The 24,857-nt window shown below is 38.6% G+C and overlaps 1 protein-coding gene and 1 long non-coding RNA gene across 3 annotated transcripts in view; both read right to left on the bottom strand.

The window, feature by feature from the left end:
• Positions 1–144: 144 nt before the first annotated feature.
• Positions 145–3,792, bottom strand: LOC107750123 (uncharacterized). Its single transcript, XR_001641116.1, has 3 exons — positions 3,461–3,792; positions 1,288–1,462; positions 145–1,134 (listed from the first exon to the last, which is right to left on the bottom strand). It is a non-coding gene; the product is annotated as an uncharacterized LOC107750123 (long non-coding RNA).
• Positions 3,793–5,807: 2,015 nt separating this feature from the next.
• LOC107750083 (importin subunit alpha-3-like) overlaps positions 5,808–24,857 on the bottom strand; it is a 25,934-nt gene continuing 6,884 nt past the window's right edge. Inside the window, exons 1-17 of one of the 2 annotated variants that reach the window (XM_016565347.1) lie at positions 24,303–24,518; positions 23,171–23,215; positions 23,003–23,092; positions 22,857–22,886; positions 18,892–18,944; positions 18,668–18,763; positions 17,528–17,613; positions 15,892–15,978; positions 15,372–15,541; positions 11,478–11,522; positions 11,263–11,394; positions 11,031–11,159; positions 9,872–9,976; positions 8,798–8,869; positions 8,543–8,705; positions 7,072–7,166; positions 5,808–6,920 (exon numbers count right to left, since the gene is read on the bottom strand). In XM_016565347.1, coding sequence (XP_016420833.1) covers positions 6,822–6,920; positions 7,072–7,166; positions 8,543–8,705; positions 8,798–8,869; positions 9,872–9,976; positions 11,031–11,159; positions 11,263–11,394; positions 11,478–11,522; positions 15,372–15,541; positions 15,892–15,978; positions 17,528–17,613; positions 18,668–18,763; positions 18,892–18,944; positions 22,857–22,886; positions 23,003–23,092; positions 23,171–23,215; positions 24,303–24,383 — 1,578 coding nt within the window. In that variant the 5' untranslated portion in view covers positions 24,384–24,518 and the 3' untranslated portion in view covers positions 5,808–6,821. Of the gene's footprint in view, positions 6,921–7,071; positions 7,167–8,542; positions 8,706–8,797; positions 8,870–9,871; positions 9,977–11,030; positions 11,160–11,262; positions 11,395–11,477; positions 11,523–15,371; positions 15,542–15,891; positions 15,979–17,527; positions 17,614–18,667; positions 18,764–18,891; positions 18,945–22,856; positions 22,887–23,002; positions 23,093–23,170; positions 23,248–24,302; positions 24,519–24,857 lie in introns of those variants that run through there. The other variant, XM_016565348.1, reaches the window with a different exon arrangement.

Below are 24,857 nucleotides of genomic sequence, written 5' to 3'. Positions count from 1 at the left end.
TACTATTATAATAACAATTAATTATGCATAATTACATGCAAGTAACCCTAAGCCAAACCCGAATCCTAACCATAAGTGCATGTAGTTAATTAACATTACTCCGAACTTAACTGCATAATTACACTGTAACAAGGACACCTTAAAATAAAGTGTAACCAGCAATATTTGTCAGTGAAACAAACTACACAAAATAATGATTCAGACATCCACTGAGTAAATAAAAGATGCAAAATGGATGACCCAAATTAAGACCATTGCATTGTGGGATGAAGTCCCCAGTACAGTGTGCTCACGTTGCAAATTTAGTATCATTCAGGTGTTCTATACATACAGAAGACATGTATACTTGATACATGCATACTGCATACTGTAAGTAGTATGGGAATAAGAAGAGTTGTAAGAACCCCATGGGAAGAACGAGACACACAATGCTATGCATCACATCTCCTACTTCTTCCAAGTTTATTGGTCAGATACACAGTTATTAGACTCTTCTTGTTATACATATTCATTTATCATAGAACCAAGACTTTCAAAAGTGATTGGATAAAAAAAAAAATGAACCAATCAAGGCCTCCTGTTTCAGTTTTTACCTCTACATCATATATAGTATGTGGACCTCTTTTCAAGATTAGATGTCAACTATTACATTAAAAAACACGCCAAAATCAGAAATTCTGTGTGCTATGGTGCACACACACACAAAAACATTTTGTAACAAAAAAGTGACCTAAAAAGGCAAGACAAATCATATCTCCTACAAAGATAAGGGAAATTGTGTCGTTATCTGAGGCCCTTAAATATCCTTATAATCGTCATTTTAACAACTTTAAATTTGTAGCGTCTTCTACAAACCAAAAATGTAACCACTCACGCAGTGGCAGTGTGTGTGAGAATTTCAAGTAAACGAATAGTGATCAAACCTGGTCTTCTTACAGTCAATTAAATGTTGAAATTGATGCCGCCTGTTGTGATGTGCAGTCACAAGATATTTTGCAGTTCAATTAGCATTATCCCATTTCACACGTGTGCATTAACCAGTCAACTCTTTTCTGCTCCACATTTTGTCAAAATATCCTGGTGATGATTAAAGTCAGCATGAAATGGAAATTCACCCTAGAAATGTCCTACTTCCTGCCAAAAATAAAGATTCTTTAAAAACATGTCTTATTACTTTCCATAATTTCGCCTCTTTAGTAAATGCAGCTTATTTTAAAGATTAAAAATAGATTGTTTTGGTCTTTAGTAAGGCAAGAAAATTTTGAAAATAAACTCCAAAGCACTCACTTGGAAATCTGGCATCCTCTTACGTAGAAAGAGAGCTCCTCCAGAATCCCCTGCAAGGAATTACACTCATTATGTTGCCTTAAGTGTGCGGATAGAAATATGTCTTCCATTTCCTCAACCAAACCTTCACGAGTCATTTGCGGTGTTTTCCTCTGATCCTCCAGTGCACATGAACCTGTCGACAGAGATGCAATGCTGTTCACAGGAATGGTGGATCTTGCCTTCTGTATGCATTCACCTCTCTGCATTATTATATACGAAATCAAATGTGACCCTGGAGCACAAAACCAGTCATAAGTGTCAGTTTTGTGAAATTGAGATTTTTAAATTATAAATAATTTCTGAAAGCTTAATAAATAATCTTTCCATTGATGTACGGTTTGTTAGTTGTATCTCAGCCAAATATTGTCCTATCCTATTTGAAAATCTGGAATCTGAGGGTGCCTTGTTAACAAGCAAAATCACTGAAGAAGAGAGACAAACAGAAACTCAAGAACTACTCACAGCCTTAGATGAAATCAGCTGAAGATAAAAGACATTAAATCTCTGAAGATCTCAGCAGAGGAGGATTAAACAACTCCACAAACAGCATTACCAGCTTCACTTATTACTAACCAGACTCACTTTATTTCTGTTAGAGGTCTACAGAATTTCTTATTGAGAATTAACAGGTGTTTAAATCTAATGTTTGTTTCATTTGAAGTCACCATAATGGTGATTGGTGTTTCCATTAGCTGAGCTCATAATTAGTATTCAAATGTCCAAAACAGTGCCTTGAACTAAGCACTGACTGTATTTCTTTACACTTGAGTCCAAGTTCAAAATAAAACTATGAAATGCTACATTGTGAACGCACAGAGCTGTATGAACCACTGCAAGCTGTGAAGTAAACAGGAAATGTTTGTCCGAACTCAACTGGTTTCGCCAGAGAACAAAAATTTGAAAAACATTTTTTCCTCCCACCCTGAATTTTTTCTACTCGCCCCCAATTTTTTCCACCACCATCCGTAGTCTACAGTGATTCCAGTGCCAAGAGAGCATAACATAGACATTAGATTATTTTAGATCTGTGGCGCTCACATCTTTAGTTATGAAATGCTTTGGAAAATTAGTAAAGCAAGAAATTATGCAAAGGACACAGAATTCTCTAGGCCCCCTTTGATTTGCATATAGGTCTAAGCGATGCAGTAGTGACTCTTACACTTAGTACTTCAGCATTTGGATAAACCGAAAACATTTGTTAAATTACTTTTTGATTTTGCATCCGCTCTCAATACCATTCAGCCACATATTTTAGTTGAGAAGCCCATTAATGACTTTGGGTTGGATTTTAGTCTCGTAGGATGATTTTAGATTTCCTTGCGCAGAGAACACAGAGTTAAAGTGAATGCCTGTTTTTCTGAATGGCTGCTGTCATCTACTGGGGCACCACAAGGATGTGTCCTCTCTCCTTTGTTATTTATCTTGTACACAAACGACTGTAAGAGTAGTTTTATAAAATGTGCTGGTGATTCTGTAACAGTTAGCCTATTGAGTGAGGAGGACTCTCCTGTGGTTGATGATTTCACTATTTGGTGTCAGAACGCTTTAAGCGTTCAAGGAGATGACTTGACTTTAACTCTATTCAGTATAAGCAAACAAGCATTAATGGAGTGGGTATTGAGAGTGTTGAACAGTATAAGTATTTGTGTACTGTCTAGGATAATAAAAGGTCCTTTTCACCAAATACTAATGTTTTGTGTAAGAGGGGGCAGCAGAGATTGTACCGTTTGTGGAAACTAAGATCATTTAATGTAGATGCCTATGGCCCAGTTATATCAAAGACGGGTTTTGGGTAAAGCCCAGAGCATTTTGTTAGATGATTCCCACCCTGTGTATCATGAGTTTCACCTCTCCCTTCTGGCATTCGGTATAGAACCCCTATTAGTTAAATAAATCTTTATTTTTCATTTATCCCCTCTGCTGTAAAGTTTTTAAATTTCAGGTAAAACTTTTTAGGAAGGAAATTGAGTGTGTTTTTTGTATTGTGTGTTTTGTTGTCCTATGTGATATGCTTGTATGTTGCAACGAAATAAATAGATGAACTGAAGTTGAAGTTTACCCAACTATGACGACTTCCGCTGATGAGAAACCCAGACATGTGAAAAAAGGTCTATTTCTCTTGTATACTCACTCAATCTCTTTAATGGGAGTGCTGTGTTTCCTGGTGAATAGGCCTTTATTGGCAACTTTCCACCAGACAAACTTATGGGTGTTCATCAGTCCCTGTAACATCAAAACAGGATGTAACGTTAAATGTGATTCAATTTAATGCTGACAAACAAACAAAAAAAGACTTCATAGCAGCCAACATAAAATTCTACCAAATTGCCAAATACTGGTAAAGACAAATAAAACTTCTATTTCGATCTCTTTAACTTTAGCTCATTAAATTGGTTAACAAGTGTCTACAGTGTAGACAAGGTGACATGCATTGACATTAATTCAGCCTAGTTAGGCTAAAAATACATAGAATCATTTGTGAGTTGGATGCAAATAATATATTCAAATTTACATGGTTTGGACCATCAACAAGTGAGTCATTATTCCAGAGAATAGTAAAGCAATTTAACCACCAATTAAACCATTTAAGGAACAGTGTTTTTTTGTTTTTTTAAATACTTACTTAAAAGAATGTCTGTCTTTTTTAATATAAGGACTTCTCTCCAGTGGCTCCTGGGATAGTAGTGTCCAGTGGATACACACTCGAGAACCACTGGAAGTAGTGGATCATCTGGGCACTTTCCGCCAAATGTTTTCTAATACTATGGCACCTACAACTCCTAATGTTTACCATAACTTCATATGGCAGAAATAGTAAGGTTAGTATGTGGTTTCAAATTCACCCGTGTAAAGTTCAATATGGCTGCAGAATTTGCATTAAAAGTTTTGAGAATCCCTTCAAAGGAAACCCAGTGATGAAACTGTCTGATTATTGATCAGAATTGTAAAATTAAGAGATTAATCAAATGCATGCTAATATTCTTAATTTAATTTGTCTGGACTAAAAAAATAAATTAAAAAAGTAGTATCTGAAGCTAGTGCACAACACTAAGTGATGCTCACAAATATACAGAAGAACGGTTAATAACCACATTAAATAGAACGATAACTATAAAGACAACGATAAAGATATAGTTCTAAAAATCGTTCTCAATATTAAAGGATAGCAGAGTCCACACCACAGCTATAATGATAAAGGCACATAGAAACGATATCGATGGAATCACTTCCAGAATAATTTTTTCCAGCTGATGAACGATAAAAACATTGACAGCCAATCAGAATCCATCCTGCTGTAACGAGCTGGAGAATTGAAAGCGGCAGACGAGCGTGCGCTTTTGGTATAAACAGGCGATATTATCGCTAATATCGTTATCTTTATAGCTTTAATCAGTTTAAGCTCTCAGCAATGGAAAAGATCAGTGGAGTTCACGACATCAAGTCTTTGAAAAGACATGAGACTCAAACTTACTGACTACAGCTTATTCTGCTTAGTTTCCCGAGTTCTGTCCATGAGACGAGCTTATTTTGCATTTACTGCTCATTTCTTCAACTCGCAACTCTTCAGTCATTATAAATGATTTCATCGCCAGAAAAAGGAAAATAAGAGAAAATTATATTAATATACAAATCTATTTTGTAGGTTTGGCCCTCCATAAAGTAAATGCATTTAAAAAGAAGAAAAAAAACCTCCTTGATTCAGCAATTACTTTAAAAACCACCATCAGAAGCTTCTTAAAAATCTTTCAGATCAGATCACCAACAGAGAAGCAGCAGTGACACATCTGAATATTTATTTGAGTAGGTACAGAGCCTGTAGTCTATGTCCAACAGGATAGGTATACCATCTAGTTTTTTCTTCTTTTGAAACTACATATTTGCAAACAAGGAATGCTGTTGGGGAGGGTGGGCTGTAAATAAAACAATGTAGCCATCAAGCGGTTATGCAAAACAGAGACAGCTCTACAGTCAACTAAAATTAAGAAACAAAAGGATGGTGAACCTAAACAGCGCTTTCATACCGTCACCTGTACGTGCTTTAAGATGCAGGCACAGCACAGTCCGCCAGAGACACGCTCAACACAAATATCTACAAATAAAGATGGACTCTGTATTCGCACTACAAGCAGGAGCTTGAGTTTTGTCCATCTTGCTAACGTTCACACACCTCCAATGCTGCAGTGTGCAAAACGGTGGAGAATTGCTTGTCGGTCAGGAACGGTGAGGGGCATAAATGGGCAGAGAAAAAAAAAAAAAAAATCAAACATTACAGTAGGTACTTTTAAAAATAAAGAAAAAAAACAGCTTACACTTACAAAACTAAAACCCACTAAAATGAACTATGCCGCAGTTTAGCACATGCTATAGATATGTCTGAAACCTCTCACACATAAAACACCTCCCCACATGATCGCGCACGGCTCAAAGCCATCGGATTTATCCCCGAGAACAGAAAAGGGGGAAACTCATCATGAAAGCAGAGCGGTTAATGTACAATAGCCCGGGATCTGTGCAAAGGTACAACAGTGCACAATGTGTATTACATGTATTTACACCAGCACTGAAAAACAAAAGCTGAAACGGGGGGGAGAAGGGAGAGGAAAAAAAAAAAAAAAAACACACGGACAAAACGCACGTCCCCAACGACCTCCTCGACGCAACACCCAAAGCTCAGTCCAGTGTCATCAACACTAAATAACAGTTAAAAGAAAAGGGAGAATTAAAGTCATGACATTGTCTTCTTTAGATCACTGATGTCCAGTCATTCCACTGAAGGTGATTTATTTTAATTATTATTAATTTAGCCTCCTCTTCCAGGCTATTCCACAATTTCCCGTTGAATTGGTCACCTTCCACACGTTGTCGACTCGCTGCGTTCGTTGCATTCAGTCCTGCGTTTCTCCAGTCAGTCGAGCACACACACACACACACACATATACACGTGTCACGTCCATTCAGTTGCGCACACGCAGCACAAAGACTGCGGCGTGAAGGGACAGGGCTCTGGCCTGCTGGGTTCGTTCTCCAGCACGTCAGATGAACGCGGGCCCTCAGCTCAGGGGCCACTCACTCACACACACACCACCTCAGAAGTGTGTTCGCGTCTCTTTGTTGTTGGCGTTGGTGGTGAGGTTCTCCTTTAGCGTTCTTACCTCAGATTATTCACGTGAGACGTCTTCGTTATTCCCATTGGTTCGGTTTGGTTTTGTTGAAAAGACACGTGTTCGGTTTAGATGGTCGTGTTTTGAAACGTAGTAGTCAGCCACTCACTTTCACTCGCATCCACTCAAAGCCGTCCGGACGCTTCCTTCAGAAGGAGCTCCACTCAATTTTTCTCGGATTAGATGCAGCTGGATCCCATCAGCCAAGCACAACGGATCTAATATTTCTCACACTCTCTCGCGCTCTCTCTCTCGCTCTCTCTCTAATTATTTTTAATGTTGAACAGAGTGCTGCATCACAAACAAAACTCCAGATTTCCCCCGTGGCGTCTAGAACTGGAACCCTTCTGCTGGCACGTTGGTAGAAGAGTTGAAGCTGTACGTTCCTCCTTGGATCGCTTCGGGAACCAGGTTGGAGTCCTCGTCAATCTGAAAGAAAGGAAAGAATCATCGAGATTCATGAGTGAATCACTTGCAGCATCACTGAAGAGGTAATAAAAACTACACATTTACATCAACAGATATATATACACTTGTTCTCCTCATTATTGCTCTGCGGCAAAACAAAAAACAAACTTACATCATCAGATGAGAAGAACTGATCGATTATTTCATAAGCCAGTTTGTAGATGTCCTCATTCTCATGGTTCTGCAGTTGCTCGATTTTCTCCAAACCTGAGCAAACAAACGATCAAACCATCCTCAAAAACACTTGCCACAGTAAGACATTAAAACAAGGCCTAAGACTTTAGGAGTTAATGTATTGTTATTTTTTCCCCGTGGTATCGAGTACTTTTAGTGGTATCGATACTGACTACTAGATTTTTGGTATCGTGACATCCCTCGTTGGGTCTTTATTTCCAAAAATTTATTGTGATCTTCATTTGAACGATCTTGACACAGATTCATAATTCTCAAGATATATTCTCAATATTGTAGCATTTCTTTCAAATTGATGCACAAGTGTAAAAAAGGTCACTAAACATCTGTAGTTTAAAGGGATACATTTCAACAATGAAATAGAATACAATAACAATGCCATCATTAGAAAGCAGAATTACCTGACAATAAGAAATCAAACTTTAATAGTTGGTGCTGTGTTCATTTTAACCAGTAATTTAGTAATGTACCAAGTGAGAGGGTTTTCAGTTTAGTTAACAGCATTAATTGAAAGAAATGTTTAATTTTTTTTATTTTTTTTACTTTCTCTCTCTGGATACGTACACTGAATTTCTTCAATCATTTAGTCCTCTAACTTCGCCACTTTCATCAATTGACCTCAAGCGGACACTCAGAACTGCCTCCATCCATTCAACAACTGATGGATCAAACAAAGTCCCACTTTTATTTATTTTCAAAAATGCGTTTCACTTTTGTGTCACCACACAGATGAAATATTGTGACTAAAAAAAACCTGACATGTACCTGATATGTTCACATGAAGAGGAATGGAGCAGACATCTAGCGAGTTTAAAGTGTGGTATGTAGTTCTCAAGTCAAGTTAGATTACAGTTCATCACTGCATGTGTCTACTAAAGCAGTGTTTCTCATCCCTGCTCCTGCAGCACACCAGCTCTCAACATTTTATATGTCTCCCTGCAGCACAAAAGCAGTCTTAAGTCGCTGGGGTATATTTGTAGCAATAGCCAACAATACATTGTATGGGTCAAAATTATAAATTTTTCTTTTATGCCAAAAATCATTAGGATATTAAGTAAAGATCATGTTCCATAAAGATATTTTGTAAATTTCTTACCGTAAATATATAAAAACTTAATTTTTGATTAGTAATATGCATTGCTAAGAACTTCATTTGGACAACTTTAAAGATGATTTTCTCAATATTTAGAATTTTTTTGCACCCTCAGATTCCAGATTTTCAAATAGTTGTATCTCAGCCAAATATTATATATAAAATATCAAATTTAATATATATAAATCTCAAAATTGGCACTTAAGACTGGTTTTGTGGTCCAGGATCACATATGTCTCGCCTATCAAACACACTTGATTGGCTGGTGTCCTCCAACACAAGCACGCTCTCTGCTCACCTCCACACTCCTCGATCAGGTTGGCGATAGTCTCGGCTTCGTCATCAGCCATCTTGAGGATATTACTGAGCCCGTCCAGAACCACCTGCACCACCTGAGCGTCTTTGACGGTCAGCAGGTTACAAAAGGGAGGAACCACCTGCTGCTGGATCAGGTACGCCACCTACAGGACGAGACCACAACATCTGAACACCGCCCCTCTTTTTCACGCATAAGCATGAGTATATATATATATTATATGAGTGAATAACACACCTGATCCTTTCTGCCGCTGATGGTCAGGTTGCTGATGGCCCACGCCGCCTCCTTCTGAGTGCCAAAATCTCCCTGAGAGACACAGCACCAACATTTACATGTCAACACCAGCGATCATTCACCATTCTCCACCAGCACAGCAAAACTAAACTGCTACCGGTATACACACTACCAGTCAAACGCTTTTGAACAGTAAGATCTTTAAAGAAGTCTCTTCTGCTCATCAAGCCTGCATTTATTTGATCAAAAATACAGCAAAAGCAGTAACATTTTGAAATATTTTTACTATTTAAAATAACTGCTCTCTATGTGAATATCTGTTAAACTGTAATTTATTTCTGTGATGCGCAGCTGTATTTTCAGCATCATTACTCCAGTCTTCAGTGTCACATGATCTTCAGAAATCATTCTAATATGTAATATTAGATAATAATAATAATAATAATAATAATAATAACAACAATATTTAAAACAGTTCAGTACATTTTTTTCAGGATTCTTTGAATAGAAAGATGCAGCATAATACACTATACCCATTCAAAAGCTTGGAGTCAGTACTTTTTCTTTTTTTTTTTTGTGGAAAGAAATCATAGAAATGATGATAAAGACATTTATAATGTTACAAAAGATTTCTAACTCAAATAAATGCTGTTCTGAAAATAATTCTACTTAATAGCTGTTTTCAACATAATAAAAAATGTCTCTTGAGCAGCAGATCAGCATATTAGAATGATTTCTGAAGATCATGTGACACTGAAGACTGGAGTAATGATGCTGAAAATACAGCTTTGATCACAGAAATAAATTACATTTTATAATATATATGCAAATAGAAAAGCTATTTTAAATAGTAAAAATATTTCAAAATTTTACTGTTTCTGCTGTACTCTGGATCAAATAAATGCAGGCTTGCCGAGCAGAAGAGCCTTTTTTAGAAACATTAAAAATCTCACCGTTCAAAAACTTTTGACTGGTAGTGTACACGCGAGATGCTATAATTTGCACCCCGTGAGCTCTAGATGCCACTGTTTTTTAAATACTATGAAGTTAATGAAGAGAGCTCCAGTCACCAACCTTATCCAGCAGCAGAATAATCATGGGCACTAGATTGGCATCAATGACAGCCTGAACCTGCTGCTGGTTCCCAGCCGTGATGTTGGACAGGAACCACACAGCCTCCTGCAAGAGCATGACATTCAGACTCATTAAACATCAGTATCAGAGCTGATGACTGTGTGAGAGAGAGACGGGCGGTCGGATCAGATCACAGGGCGTGTGTGACGGATCACAGGCCCTGCTGAGATTGTGGCACCGGCGGCTGAGGGTGAGAGTGATAACGAGGCTCTAATCATCAGCCAGACCGCAGAGAAGCCTCTGTGTGAGCGGCCCACCTCAGATGCACTCCTGTATCAGCACTGATCTCTGACACCCCCACCCATCAGCCACACACACACACACACACACACACTACACTTTAAACATTACACTGCTGTTTCTGTTCAGCATTCACTCACGCCAGCGCCACACCTCAGCTGTCATCATATCCAACACTAGCACATCACTTATGCTTTGATATCACTTTTGGGAACATCTAGAGATCCACATTTCACCCCAAAATAAATACAAGAAATATTTCACAAAGACAATGGTACTGGCCCTAACATGTTCAAAATAAAATAACCCCCCCCAAACTCCTAAGGCTGAAACAGTATTCATTAAAATCTCTCAATCATGGTAAAAATTGACTTAAAGCGACATCTAGTGGTGAGGTTGCGAATTGCACACAGAGAAGCTACGGTGACAAAGATGTCATCATCCGAGACCGCATAGAGTAGCCAGCAGTAAATTAACAAATTATATTTACTTAATTATTCAGTTAACCGATATGTTAGTGAATATTAGTGTTACTGTGTTTTATGTGCAAGACCAACATAATGACGAAACGCGATCTGTAGAGCAGTTTGTCCGTTTATGGCTACTGTAGAAACAGCGCAAGACTTCCATGTAAAGGCACCTGCGGTGTATGTAGATAGAAACTGCTCATTCTAAGATAATAAAAACATAACAGTTCATTATGTAAGGTCTTTATACACCTCTGAAAACATAGTTGTGTGTATTATATTGCATTTACACGCCGCATCTTTAAATTTACTCGAGGCAAAACGCTTTGTTAGAGACTGAGGGGTGAAATGTGAGCTGAGGATGCTGTGAGATTCACACGGGCACTTGTTACCTTGTTGATCTTCTCTTTGGGGTGCGTGAGGAGAGCTGGGAAGTGACCCAGAGCGTCACAGTTGAGCACCACCTGAGTCTGTTCGTCCGTGCCCGTCACAATATTCCCCACCGCTCGCAGAGCTGCCGTCTACATTCATTACAAAACATGCAAACCATTACATTTAAATGAGTGCAAAAACAGTTTGGAGCATGTCTCTGAAGTGACCTCGATACAACATGCTCTTCCGCACCTGAACTTTGACCTCCTGGTGGCTCAGTAAGGGGACGAGGTATGGTACAATCCCCGAATCGATGACCATCTGGATCTGCTCATTGCCAGCATCAGTGAGATAAGACAGTGCCCAGACCGTGTCCACCAGGATCTGCACAGAACAGAGTTAAACCCATCCGTCCATCTGACGCCGGAGCGGTGCATTTACACACAAAGAGCAAGAGCAGCACTTACATTGACATCAGTGTGGTGGATGAGCACGCACAGCGCAGGAAGAATCTGTACGAAGAAACACACAAGATCATCACCAGGAACAAACCGAGCCGCTTACACCTGCTATTAGCATGAATCTCTAGCAACCGATGAGAGGAGAGTCAGCAGCAAATCACTCCATGAGGAATACTGCAGACAGTCTGCAACACGGAGCAGGGCTGCACAATTACAACTGATCAAAAAATAAATAAAAGATGCCGTGATTAATCTTGAAGTTTTGCAGCACTGAGTACTATAAGTAACTGCATACAAGTATATTAAATGCACAAGTGCAATGACCAACCAGAGTTACTTAAATTAGTCCATAAGCCTGCACTGATTGATATTGAACTGAGTAGTACTCTTGTATTACGCTCATGTGTTCATCACAAATACGTTTATAAAAAAAAAAAAAAAAAATTTTTTTTTTTTTTAAATAACTGGGCAGTGTAGACCAGGGATGGAAACTAAAGTAGGATGGCAGCAAAATACCACCAAAACAGGATGACTATCAGGACTAGGGATGTCAATTTTCGATTATTTCCATGATTGATCGTCATTTAAATTAACGATCAATTAATCGTTAACCTAAATACTGCAAAATGCGTCTATTGCAGTGGCATATATTCACCTGCATGTGCAAATGTCACAAAACGCAGGCTTCCTCACCCGAATTAAAGGGGGTTTTAGTCTAAATAAAGGCTAGTAGCAGGACTGTAAAATGAATGGATGTGATTATGATCATTCGATAAAATGAAGAGCGCGCCGTAGTTACGTTTGGGATCATTTTACTTTGTTGGCTGCTTCAGGAGACTGCTGAACGCGCCTCTTTAAATGGTTTATATTGTGCTCGTTGTTGTATTTTAAAACACCATTGCAACGTTTGCAAGTGACATTATTGGCATTTAAAATAAAGTGCCGAACGTAACTGCGGCGCGTGTTTCTGGTCAGAGAACCGCTTCCACCGGCGGTGCTGCGGCAAAACACACTGCTGCTCACATGAAACATTTTAATGCGAGTATGACACAAGTGAGGTACAAAGCTTTGTTTATAAGAGAAAGGCCTAGTGGATTAGCAGGCAAATGTTACATCGCTTTTGCATTCATGCTAGGCTTGCTGCGATAGACGGTGTTTTCGGTTATACCGGTGTTAAGCCGCAACACCGGTTACGTCATTTGCCTACCGCGGCACTGCCCCCCACTGTCGTTTAGATTTTTTTTTATAGTAAAAATAATTTAGCCTAGTTCAGTTAGAGGACAGACACTTTAAAAAAAACTAAACGCTCAATGCAGCGTGCCGAACCGTGCACCACGGAGCAGGAGTCAGATTTAATTTATCACGCGAGGAGAGCGAGTCGAGCTGACTGACACGAGTGAGGTGAGAAAGACAAGACGATGGCAGAAGATTGTTTAGAAAGGAAATGAAAAGGCGCCTGTTTGGCAATATTTTAGATTTTGAAAAGCCTATTGACTGGAAGTTTTTTTTAAACATTCGTTTCTTATTTATTTGGTTCCACAGTGTTTGCTGATTACTTTATTTAAACTTTGTGTATTCTATTTATTTTATTTTACTTTACATCAAGGTGTATATGTCGTGCCACCAAGCTTTCTTATTCATTTTGCTAATAAACGTTCTATGTTTTCTTATTTATTTGGTTCCGCAGTTTGCGGATTTTCAGTTTTATATACCCATTTAAACTTTGTGTAGACCAAGTAATTTGTTGTTTTATTAGGCATATATGGTGTATTTTTAATCGTTTTGTTAATAAAAGTTCTATGAGTTTGATGCTGTTGTTGCTTGAATTGAATCAACGCCGAATTGCCGCTAATCTGAAAGTGAAAGTAAAATGCGCATGGCACTTGCCATTTGAAAGCGAAGAGGGAAACTCAAACGAACACCATACGTGGCTTTGTGTTCAGTTTTGCCGGTTGGTCACGATTTTCCACGAATTTAATAATATTTATTGTTTCTTTTCCCAAATCCTCACCGTCTCACCCCCTAACCCTCGCAGGTTTATTTTATTGTAACACGCACGAAATTGTCAAAATGCATGTCTCTGCAAGTATCCTTGTAAACACAGTTGCTTATGGTTTAGGTGAAGGTAAACAAGTGAGAAAGAAAATGGATGTGTAATAGTGTAGTGGTTCACAGCAGTTTAACGTTCCGGAGGCTTTCTGTGTCATGAATGTTAATCAAACAACAAAACAGAGAAAAATTACTTTTGTAGCTTTAACACAGATTTATTAGATTTAATTTATACGGTGAAGGCTACAGTGTTGATTATTCAATTTCTGTACCTGAATACTATTAGACTTACCTGAAAAATATAAAGCACTCATTTGTATCTTTGTTCTATTATATTTCTCTATGCTTGTAATTTATTTTCTATGTTGATTTACTCACCTACGAAATCATCCCAATCATTGATTATTTCCAAATAGAGCTATTCAAGTCAAACTCACAGCACAAGTAATATCGTGCAGCCGTAATAGGTATATATAGGCTATCTGTCCTGCTCGTGTCCCGCAGCCCCGTCAAAGCACAGAGCCCGATATGAAACGTTTATCTGGGGAAATTATAATTAAACAACTTGTTTATTACATTTCAATGCAAGAGAACTTTGTGTTGTTTCTGTTTTAATGTACTTTTAAAGTTTGGACCATCTTTTAAATTTCGACTATCAATAGCTTTAATCGATTGCATTTCACTCGTGAATGAATTAGCATTTTTTTAATTACTCTGTTAAGTGAATGATACAATGACCCATTCATGAAGACAGTCACGTGACACCACCTACTGGAGGCTTTCGTTTATATTTAAAAGCATTTCATATATCTATAATCAAAATGACTTAAAACACTAATCTCATAACATTTTGCATTTGTAATTGCTGTGCAAATGCGCTCATGCTACATCTGAACTCTTGATTTCATTTCATTGGTAACAGCACTACTTTCTTTCTATTCTAACTGAACGTATCACAAAAATTTTTTTTTACAAAAGATGATCTATAACCTTATATTAATTGTATCAATGTCTACAATTAAAAAGGTTAGAAACAGATGCTATAAAAGGCAAACAGACGAGTTGTTTTAAATGTGCAGCCCTAATTAGGAAAATATAGATCGAGAGAGACCACTTAAAACTAGCAAGCAGAACATACTTAATTAGTTAACTAAAAATAAGTTTAAAACATGTTTTACTACAGTGGTTGATTGTGCAGTTGGCCAAGCCACACTAGCATTCACACTACCAATTAGGGCTGGGACAATAAATCGATGCATGGCGATTCGTGGATCGATTCTGAGATTATCGGAATGCATCGTGATTCTCTCTGGAATCGATTCTGAGCTTAGTTTTTAACAGCAGATGGCGCTCTAGGCTAGTTTTTAACCACACTCAAATCGCGAAGAAGAGCGCTTGTGCATTCGGCTGAGTAATACAAGTGGTTAAATTGCACATCGGCTTTTATGATGCGAGATTAATGTAAACACAGGCCACTGTGAACATCCTTGTAACCTTTTCGAACTTCATGAATGATTATTTTAGGTTCAAATGGTGCGTGTGTAAGGAACTGGAAGCAAGCAGAATACGGCTATTTCTAAAGCACGCAAACTAAGCTCAGAATCGATTCAAGAGAGAATCACGATGCCTTCGGAATACCTCAGAATCGATGCGGAATCACTTCTCGATTCGCGATGCATCGATTTATTATCCCAGCCCTACTACTAATGTATTTGAGCAACCAGATCGCAGAAAGTTTTGAAGAGATTCCACCTGGTAGTAGCTGCTGCAAACAGAGCAGTGAGATGACACCCGGTCACATGACTCCTGTCCAACACTCACTCTATGATCACAGATGCGTCACACTCATACCTCCTGGATGGTCTCCATGGGCGGGGGCGGGTCCTTGTGGCGGCACAGGTTGACCATGACCCAAGTGACGTTGCGGAGGAAGGTGATGGGTATGGAGGGGCTGATGAAGGACAGGAGCGGCTTAACCACTCCCAGACTGATGACGTAATCTCTGCACTGAGGGCCGTCACCTGTAACAGCACAGCGATCATACATCTGACACAGCACTCCTATCCCATCAGCCTCTGATCATGAGACCGAACACAACCAGCGAAACATGAGCACCCATCAATCACTTCGTCGCTTTACATGGTGATTGCTCACTTGATAATCAGTGCACACCATGAGTGTGAACATGTGTTGAACCAAATGACAATCAGGATGAGAAGCACAAGCGCTGAGATGAATGGTGTGGCAATGACCTACCATCAGAAACTCAAAACGCTACATGCTGGATCTTTGACAACGACCGGTTGACCCCATCAGCTCATGATAACGCTTCAGCACATAAAGTAACAATCTTGCAGAGTTAATCACTTACCGATGATGTTCCCTAAAGCCCAAACCGCCTGCTCACACACGTTCTGGTGCGGAGATTGCAGCAGCCGCAGGAACAGAGGAACCGCATCTACACCAACACGGAGATAAAGAATGAGACACACAAGTAAACATACTGCACAGCTACACTCTCACTGATAATTAACTTGAATATTTCTGGTTTGGTCAACTGTAGTTATCATTTTCAGATTGTTACTTGGAATCCAGCCAATCTAAATGCATAATCAGTGGTGCGCATGCACAACCAAAACAACAACAACAAAAAAACGCTTGGTAAGTAAGTTCAGACCGCTCATTTGCGTACAACATGGTAGACAGCTGTTAATGCACAATCACCGTTTTCGATACTGTATAAGATTTACATTCGAACTGAAAGCATAAATCTAGGCTACGCACTGCTGGTTTCAGAGCAAAACTGTGGCATTTCATTCACTGACACGCTTCACTCTGCAGCGTTAAAACTGGCAGCACGTTCTTACTTGCTGGCAACTTGCCAAAATAAAAGCTTGCCGATTTTAGGTTTGAAAATGCTGAGAATTCAAATTAGAATTCATACTCAAATTCAGAATTATAAAAATAAAAATGTAAAAAATTTGCTTGAATTTCTTAAACGTACTATAAAATATTTTTATTTAATACTTGTTTTTATTTTAAATTACAAGTATCACACTTTGATTAAAAAATAGGCTATATATTAGTATTATTGCGCTTAGGCTTTTTTTTTGTAGTGTGCGCGCAGTGTGAACACCAAACCAAATCGTCAGCTGCTCTCATGAGAACCATACTGAAAAACTTATGTGCACCTCTGTGCAGAATACTAAAAATAGAATTATACTAATATAGTAAAACAGTTTGGCCAAAAACATTGTACTGCAAATGTGATGCACTACTATATGAATTGCAATATAAACATTAAATCCCCTGTGAAAACATCCAACTCATAGCTACTTTGTGTGATCATACTTAGTTTTAATTAAAACAAAAATTGAACCTGGTCTGTGTACAAAAAGAAAAGAATGTACTTAAAGTTTAGTCGAGTTTAGTTTACTAATCCGGTGAAATGCAGAAATTTTCTGTCCACAAAAGTGGTGTGAATGTGAAAGTGAAGCTAGTGCACGTTATAAGTAGCCTAAACTCACAGCACATGAGTTTGTGTGGAGCTGCATTTACAGCAACAGAGACACTCACAACAGTATTATGGAGTAAGAGAACAACTTGCTTTACTCTGTAACGGGCTTCTATCTAAATATTTAGTCTCATGTCTAAATATTCAAGTCTCATAAACTGCATTTTGAAACCTTGAGCACTTGGTTAAAAAAAAAAAAAAAAAAAACACTCAAAGATGCTTCTTTAAATGAGTCAAAAAAAACACCGTAAATGCCTGGTTGATTTGTTTTAAATGACTAGTCACCCATCACTTATGATCCCCTGTCAGTTTCTGCTATTAGGCACGTGCAGAACTTTAATCAGAGCGGAAGCTCGAGCAGTGAAGGCAGCACTGCACACTTCTGTCCAGCACAACAGATGCTAAAACACTCGTGTCCTACATTGCATGAACTAGGATTCTGAAAGCACAGTACTGAACAAGCGTAGGTGCAGAGAGCATCATGAGTACGTACTCGACTGCACCACAGCCTGCGTCTGCTCAGAAGTGCCTGATGCGATGTTGGTCAAGGCCCAGGCCGCCTCAAACTGCAGAGATGGGCTACAGAACAGAGAAAACAAAAGATCGTCATGAGAAAAATATATGTGGAACAAAAAAAACACAGTGACACGTAGGGATATACCGGTATCGAATTTTCATGTTGCGATTAATTGTTAATGCTTTTATCACGGTATACGGTATCATCACGATATCATCACGATATTGGAATTTAGTTGCAAAAAAAAAAAAAAAAGGGGTTGTCATAATACAGTATAACAGGTTTAATAACTTTTTTCTTATAACAAAAATAACTGAACATTTAAATACAATAAATACACAAATTTAAAGTTAGTTAAAAATGTAACAGATTAAAGTGCAAAAGAACTATAAATACCAATAGGTATCACTTTACAATAAGACCTCATTAGTTAACCTTAGTTAATGTATTAACATTCACAATGAGCAATAGCTACATTTGTTACAGAAGTTATTAATCTTTGTTAAAAAAAAAAATACAACTCTTAGTTCATGTTAGCTCATTAAATAACACAGTTGCAACTTTTGATTTTAACAACGTGTTATTAAATATTGGAATTACCTAAGATTAATGAATGTTTAGAAGAGTTTTTCATTGGCAGTTTGTTAACTAAACTAATGTTAACTAATGAAGCCCTAATGTAAAGTGTGACCGAACAAAGAATCAAAACACTTTCAAACAATATGGGCATGTTGTAGTACAGATTAAAATATAAAAGGGTTTGAAAATAAATAGCCTATTAATTCCTTGTGAAGGGTGTCAATGATTGTCTTCTGGACAACTGTCAGATCAGCAGTCTTCCCCATGATTGTGTAGCCTAGTGAACCAAACTGAGAGACCATTTTGAAGGCTCAGGAAACCTTTGCAGGTGTTTTGAGTTGATTAGCTGATTGGCGCTGTGATGAACACCATAGCGAATACACAAATCTGCATTCAAAATTCTGAATAATTTTGTAATAAATAATTATTCTCTGTATTTTGAAGTGCCCACGATAACAATATCGTGCGTATTCATTATCGTGATATAACGCATTACCGAATACCGGCACATGTCTAGTCACACGACACGTGTCTTACTTGTCGTCTCTATCCAGACAGTGCACCAGGATGGGCAGAATCCCAGACTTGATCAGGTCATCTATGGGAGGGTTGCGGTCACTCGACAGCAGCTTCCTGCAAGATGAGGTCAACAATACTCAATAGGATGTGTCACACAGCAATAAGTCACATACTACAGAAACACACGAGCAGTCATAGAGGAAACTCTTACAAAACATCATGATGAATGAGCCGTTACTCACCTGGCGGCCTGAACGGCGCTGAGCTGAATGCCCTGGTTATCACTGGTCGCATTCTACAAACATTTACACCTCATTATATAGACAAACACTCATGTTCTGTACAAGCCATTTCATCAAGACAGACAAAAACTACTAGGGTGAATCTCATGAAACGTCCATGTCAATGAGTCTTAGGCATTTACAGGGTTCTAACACCTTTTCCAAAGTCAAGCTTCTCTATCACTTTACCACTGCGGTAAACTAAAGCAACAAGCCCCGTGAAGCCGTGGTTTAGAGTGAATTTATAACAGCTAAGGGGCGTTGTTAGGTATGACGCGAAGCGGAGCGATTATAAATTCACTGTAAACCACGGCTTCATGGGGCTTATTGCTTTTATAAAACGGTTATTCCATATACGTAGTAAGGTTTCACAAAATAAAACAGAGCAAATAAAGTGTAATGATATTAATAAAAACAGTATTCTTCCACCAAACAATGTAGTTCCTCAGAATCAGATGTGGTTGCAACAAAGTGGTTGCCGAGCAACACACAAACGTAAACAAAGGTGTATGTTACTTTGTAGAGTCATTTACAACAGCTTTGAACGCGGCTCAGCCAATCAGAATCAAGGACCGGAACTCTCTGTTTTATAATACAGGTTTACACACATATTGGTGTTCTTTACTTTATATCAGAAGTTATTTAGCTATTAAAAACCAGATTGCATTTCACATTAACATTTTCAAGCCAACGCCCACTGAAGCGGCAACCTCATAGCATGTTTTATCACCCACTCCATTTCATCAGAGAGCACAGGTCAAGACAGACCGTCAGATAACACTACAGCCACACGCACAGACTCGAGCAGAGTTGGTTTCATTTTATGCAAAAGGAAAATGTAATTAGGCTTATTTTATCTAAAAAGTGAACCATTCAAGTAATAACGCGAATTATTCTGAAACCAATGCAATTGCAATTTCAGGCGGTTTCAAGCACTTTCTTCAAAATCCAAGCACTTTTCGAACCTTGAAAAATCGTCCTACATCGCGGTTTTACCTTTTTTTGTAAAGGGTGTTTGATTTTCTTTGCATGTTAACTTTGTAAACACTGGGTCGGTACTACCGGCTTTACTGACAAGATGCGCGTTAAACATCGCATGCGATTTATCGTGCAGCCCTATTCTGCAGTGATGTAGGACGATTTTGAAGTTGGAGGAGAAAATTAGATGGGAGTTTTTAGACCTACCCTAACTGTCTTGGACCGGAATACACAGAGTTCACGCAGAGCTAGACATGACGAGCGTTTGAGGTTAAAAAGTATATAAATTGGTTATTTCTTTAAAAAAAATGTACAATCGTTTCACTAGATAAGATCCTTCTTCCTTGGCTGGGATCATTTAGAGCCCTTTGAAGCTGCATTTAAACTGCATTTTGGAAGTTCAAACTCAGGGGCACCATAGAAGTGCATTATATGGAGAGAAATCCTGAAATGCTTTCCTCAAAAAACTATTTCTTTACGACTTAAGACATGAACATCTTGGATGACAAGGGGGCGAGTACATTATCTGTGCATTTTTGTTCTGGAAGTGAACTACTCTAACTGTTATTGTCTTTGATCTGAGCCCCTTCAGCACTGGTGAGAGAATTTAGTGCTTGTCGCTTAATAACGAGGACTGTGCTGAACATATAAAGACGCTGCAGATTGAAGATGCGATGCTGAATGGTGAGTTTCATTTGTGTCAATTAGCAGAATAGAGACGCTCATCTCCGGTGGACCACAGCAGCAGTGCTGGGGTATCTGGCTACCAGGAGCTGGCAGCTAAAACACGCTCGCCTTTAATTTTTGCAGTTTTGGGAGTAGTAAAATTTACATGCACGGCTTTAACAAGCAGACAGAGTTACACTTGTCCAGTTGCATATGAAATAGGGCTGGGCGATAATTCGATAACGATAATTATCGCGATATAATTTTCCTCGATGAAACGATATGAAGAGTTCGATATAATGTTTATGCGCCAAAAGTGGAACGAAACAGCGCGACTCATTTGCAGCGCCACTCAGACCGTTTATCCGCTCGGATTAAAGTTCAAACTGCCTCGCGGCGCGAGCTCACTAGAGCAGATGTGTTTACTCGCTCATGCGAGCACTAAACAGCGCTGTGAGATCCAGTGTGAAGCGCTTGATTTCCGTACCCACTGTACCTCCGCATCCTAACTCAAGCTACTATCAAATGTGCATTTCTATGAGACAAAAAAAGTGATGTAATTATTATTAATATTATCAGGCAACCCAATCCTGTTTCTTTATTTGAAACAATATCACTCATTAGAGCATGCAGAAACTAATAAATAAATGTTTCTATTCAGATATTTATTTTGTTAAATCATTATAATGAGCCCAAATTAATGGTATGGTTTCTACAACTTTTACTTTGGAGCAAAAATCTGGCTTTAAACTAGAAAGAAATAAAGATTTGATATTTATCGTGATGATTATAGATATCGACTGATATGAAAAAAAATTAATCGTGATAATTTTTTTGGGACATATCGCCCAGCCCTAATCTGAAATGCCTCTCAAACCACCTCCTGAAGTGGTCTGTGAGATTAGACTGCAATCAATCTCGAACGCAAAATCATTATCACCTAGTCTTTTCACGTTGGACAGCTTAGATCTAACCCTGACCCTTAGATCTAATCCTGCTCCTGAAGGGCCAATTACACACACAGCTAACCAAGGTCTTCAGAAGAGCACAGCTCAAGACAAAACTGTGCTCAGCCCAGCCCTAATCTGAAATGCCTCTCAAACCACCTCCTGAAGTGGTCTGTGAGATTAGACTGCAATCAATCTCGAACGCAAAATCATTATCACCTAGTCTTTTCACGTTGGACAGCTTAGATCTAACCCTGACCCTTAGATCTAATCCTGCTCCTGAAGGGCCAATTACACACACAGGTAACCAAGGTCTTCAGAAGAGCACAGCTCAAGACAAAACTGTGCTCACATACTTGAACTTGCATAAAAGTTCGGTCGGTTTCTCTTCAGTTGAGCTGCTGGATTGAGTGGATTAAAGTTCACACTTTGTTCTGCTGTATTTGTTGCTTTTAGTTTTCAGTATAAAGAAGATGATGCTGTTAATGTTTGAGATTGTCAGCTGGACATACAGACTTTAACATTTCACACACATCACAAAGATCACCCACACCAAGTGAAGTTGAAGGGTCACACTAGAACTCAAAACATATTCAGAATAAACTGGGGATTTTGAGTGGTATAATAAAAAATTTTTTAACTTTAACACTTCAAAGTTTCCACAAAAATATTAAACTGAAAAAAAGTTTGTAACATCAATAAATGTTTCTTGAGAAGCATATTAGAATGATTTCTGAAGGATCACGTGACTCTGAAGACTGGAGTAATGATGCTGAAAATTCTGCTTTGATCACAGAAATAAATTACATTTTAACATTCATGTAGAGAACAGCTATTTTAAATTGCAATCATTTTTCACAATATTACTGCTTTTACTGTATTTATCAAATACATGCAGTCTTGGTGCACAGAAGAGACTTCTTCCAGAAACATTCATCTTACACTGTTGAACAGTTGTCAAAAATGTCAGCACAGTTGTTACTCTTTCAAAACACTGAGACAATGCTGCTGTGTTGGGCTCAAGAGAGCAGAGAAATGTTAGCACCACAGAAGTATCACACTGTTCAAAGGGAACCAACCTATAAAATGATTTTTCACTAGGAGATATATAGATATATACACACACAAACACATATACACAAATATACATATATTTCAATAATAATGATTCTAAAACTTGTATCACTTTCATTATGTGATTTTTTGTTATTTGATTACAGGTGGAAAAAAAAAAAAAGAGCTGAATATGTTTTCATGAGATTCACTTATTAAAAGGATTTTCTACTTTTAAAAATCATTAATTACTTCCTACTTTTATTTAAACACACAACTTACCTGCACTATTGCTTCAAGAGAAGTGTTTTGCTGTTGTAAAAAAAGAGAAAATAATTATTACTGTAATAACTGAAAACTCAACTCACTTGCTCAAGCACTTCATAAACATTAGATGAAATAATCTGATTAATAAGAATAGTTCTTACACTTCTGAAATCTCCATCTGCGTCAGAATCGTCACAGATATCCTCATGTGGCACATTCCTGCGCTTCAGCAGGTGCTCGTCTCTCTTATTCTACAGGAATACAGCAGGTATTAGCAAGTGTTTTAGTACAAAAACAGCTCATTCTGAACCTGTGTGAACAGATCTTACCTTTCTGAGTTCAACCACCACTTCCGTCCGCTGTCTTCTCATCGTCTGTACAGGAGAAACCAGAACGATCATTAATGCTAATCACTGAATCTCTCACACACACTTAGATTAAACAATCAACTCTCACAAATCTGTACGTAGGCCTATAGGAGACCCTCTCAACATACACAGAGACATTAAGAAATGAAAGACCATTTTACTTGATAATGTAAGCCAGTGTCTCCAGCCATTGCTGTACTTATTTCTTATCATTTCACCCAATATCTTACCTTAAAATGAAGATGCAGAATGTTATGCATACATTATATATGACCCTGGAGTCTCAAGTCGCTGGGGTATATTTGTAGCAATTTCGAAAAATGGACCCTTATGACTGGGTTTGTGGTCCAGGGTCACATATAATAGTTAAATTGAGCTGTAAGCGTTCTGGTGAACACCTGGATAATACAAGACTATTAAAAACCACACAATTTAGGAACATTCTGCTTAACCTGAATCCATCAGAAACTCGATCAATACTCTTAATTATTGACTTACATACACGTTTTGACGACAGTCGCAGTGTGTTGATGTATCTAAGGCGCTGTTTAGTGTAAATGCGATGCAGCTAAAGTGATCTCGCTGCAAGCACAGGAGACAATCATAGCGACCTCAGAAATGACACGGACTCTTAATAAAGCGCCTATATGAGCCATACTAGCACAAACACGATGTAGAAACGCGTCTGGAGGATGTTGTTGTACAGCAGGCCAGCTCTGAGCTCATGCTAACACACACATGATGGCCACTGCGAGGACTCGGACACGATAACCACACAAACCGAGTCCAGAATCACAAATCACGACCGATCCGAGCGTTTCCCGGCGCTCACTCGAATGACTGTTAATAAAAACACACTTTAATGAAGAGCTGCGACGTGCGCTAGCTCGATGCTAACGGCTCACACGGCTAGCTAGCCGCGCGGCTAACACCTTCCCATCACACATTTGACTGATTTATCAGATCTATTCTCGTTTAAACGCTTATATCCGAAATATGTCTCGGGTAGCGTGATATGAGCGCTCGAGAGTGTATAATCGCACGGTTATTTGAGAAGCGGCTGTAAATCTGCTCGACGTCACAGCGGCTTTACCTCCAGATCGCGCCCTTTATTCTTGAAGTTCTTCAGCCGCTGCTTGTCCAGTTTCTCGCTGTCGCTCATGTTTGCACTCATGTCTCTGTGTTGATATTATAAGTAATTTAGATGTGCTTGTAGCTCTCCGGAGCTGAATGTGTTCGCTCGGCTCTTGTAGATACCGGAATGTGTTATGCTAATGAGGCGCGGTGTATGCTGGGATTGCCGGTGGAGCGGCGCCGCCTCGCAGGGGAGTGTAACGTTACCACACATTATATCATATTTGGCTCGAGAAAGGCAACTTGCTGAAATGCTATTTAAACTTATTTGTTATTATTATTATTTTATATTATTATTATTATTATTACTGGACTAATTTTATTATCTCTAACTCCTCCTAGGGCTTTCAAGTTACGACCACCAAACTCTGCTAAAGACTTCAAAGGGAGTTTTACTCAGCCCAAATCTACAGACTGCTCAGACTTTGGTTGCTATATCTTTTATATCTATCTATCTATCTCTCCATCCATCCATCCATCCATCTCTCCATCCATCCATCCATCCATCCATCTC

The sequence above is a fragment of the Sinocyclocheilus rhinocerous genome, unplaced genomic scaffold (genome assembly GCF_001515625.1).
Source record: "Sinocyclocheilus rhinocerous isolate Xijiao unplaced genomic scaffold, SAMN03320098_v1.1 scaffold722, whole genome shotgun sequence".
Lineage (NCBI taxonomy): Eukaryota > Metazoa > Chordata > Actinopteri > Cypriniformes > Cyprinidae > Sinocyclocheilus > Sinocyclocheilus rhinocerous.
This window is presented reverse-complemented; position numbering and strand designations above follow the sequence as displayed.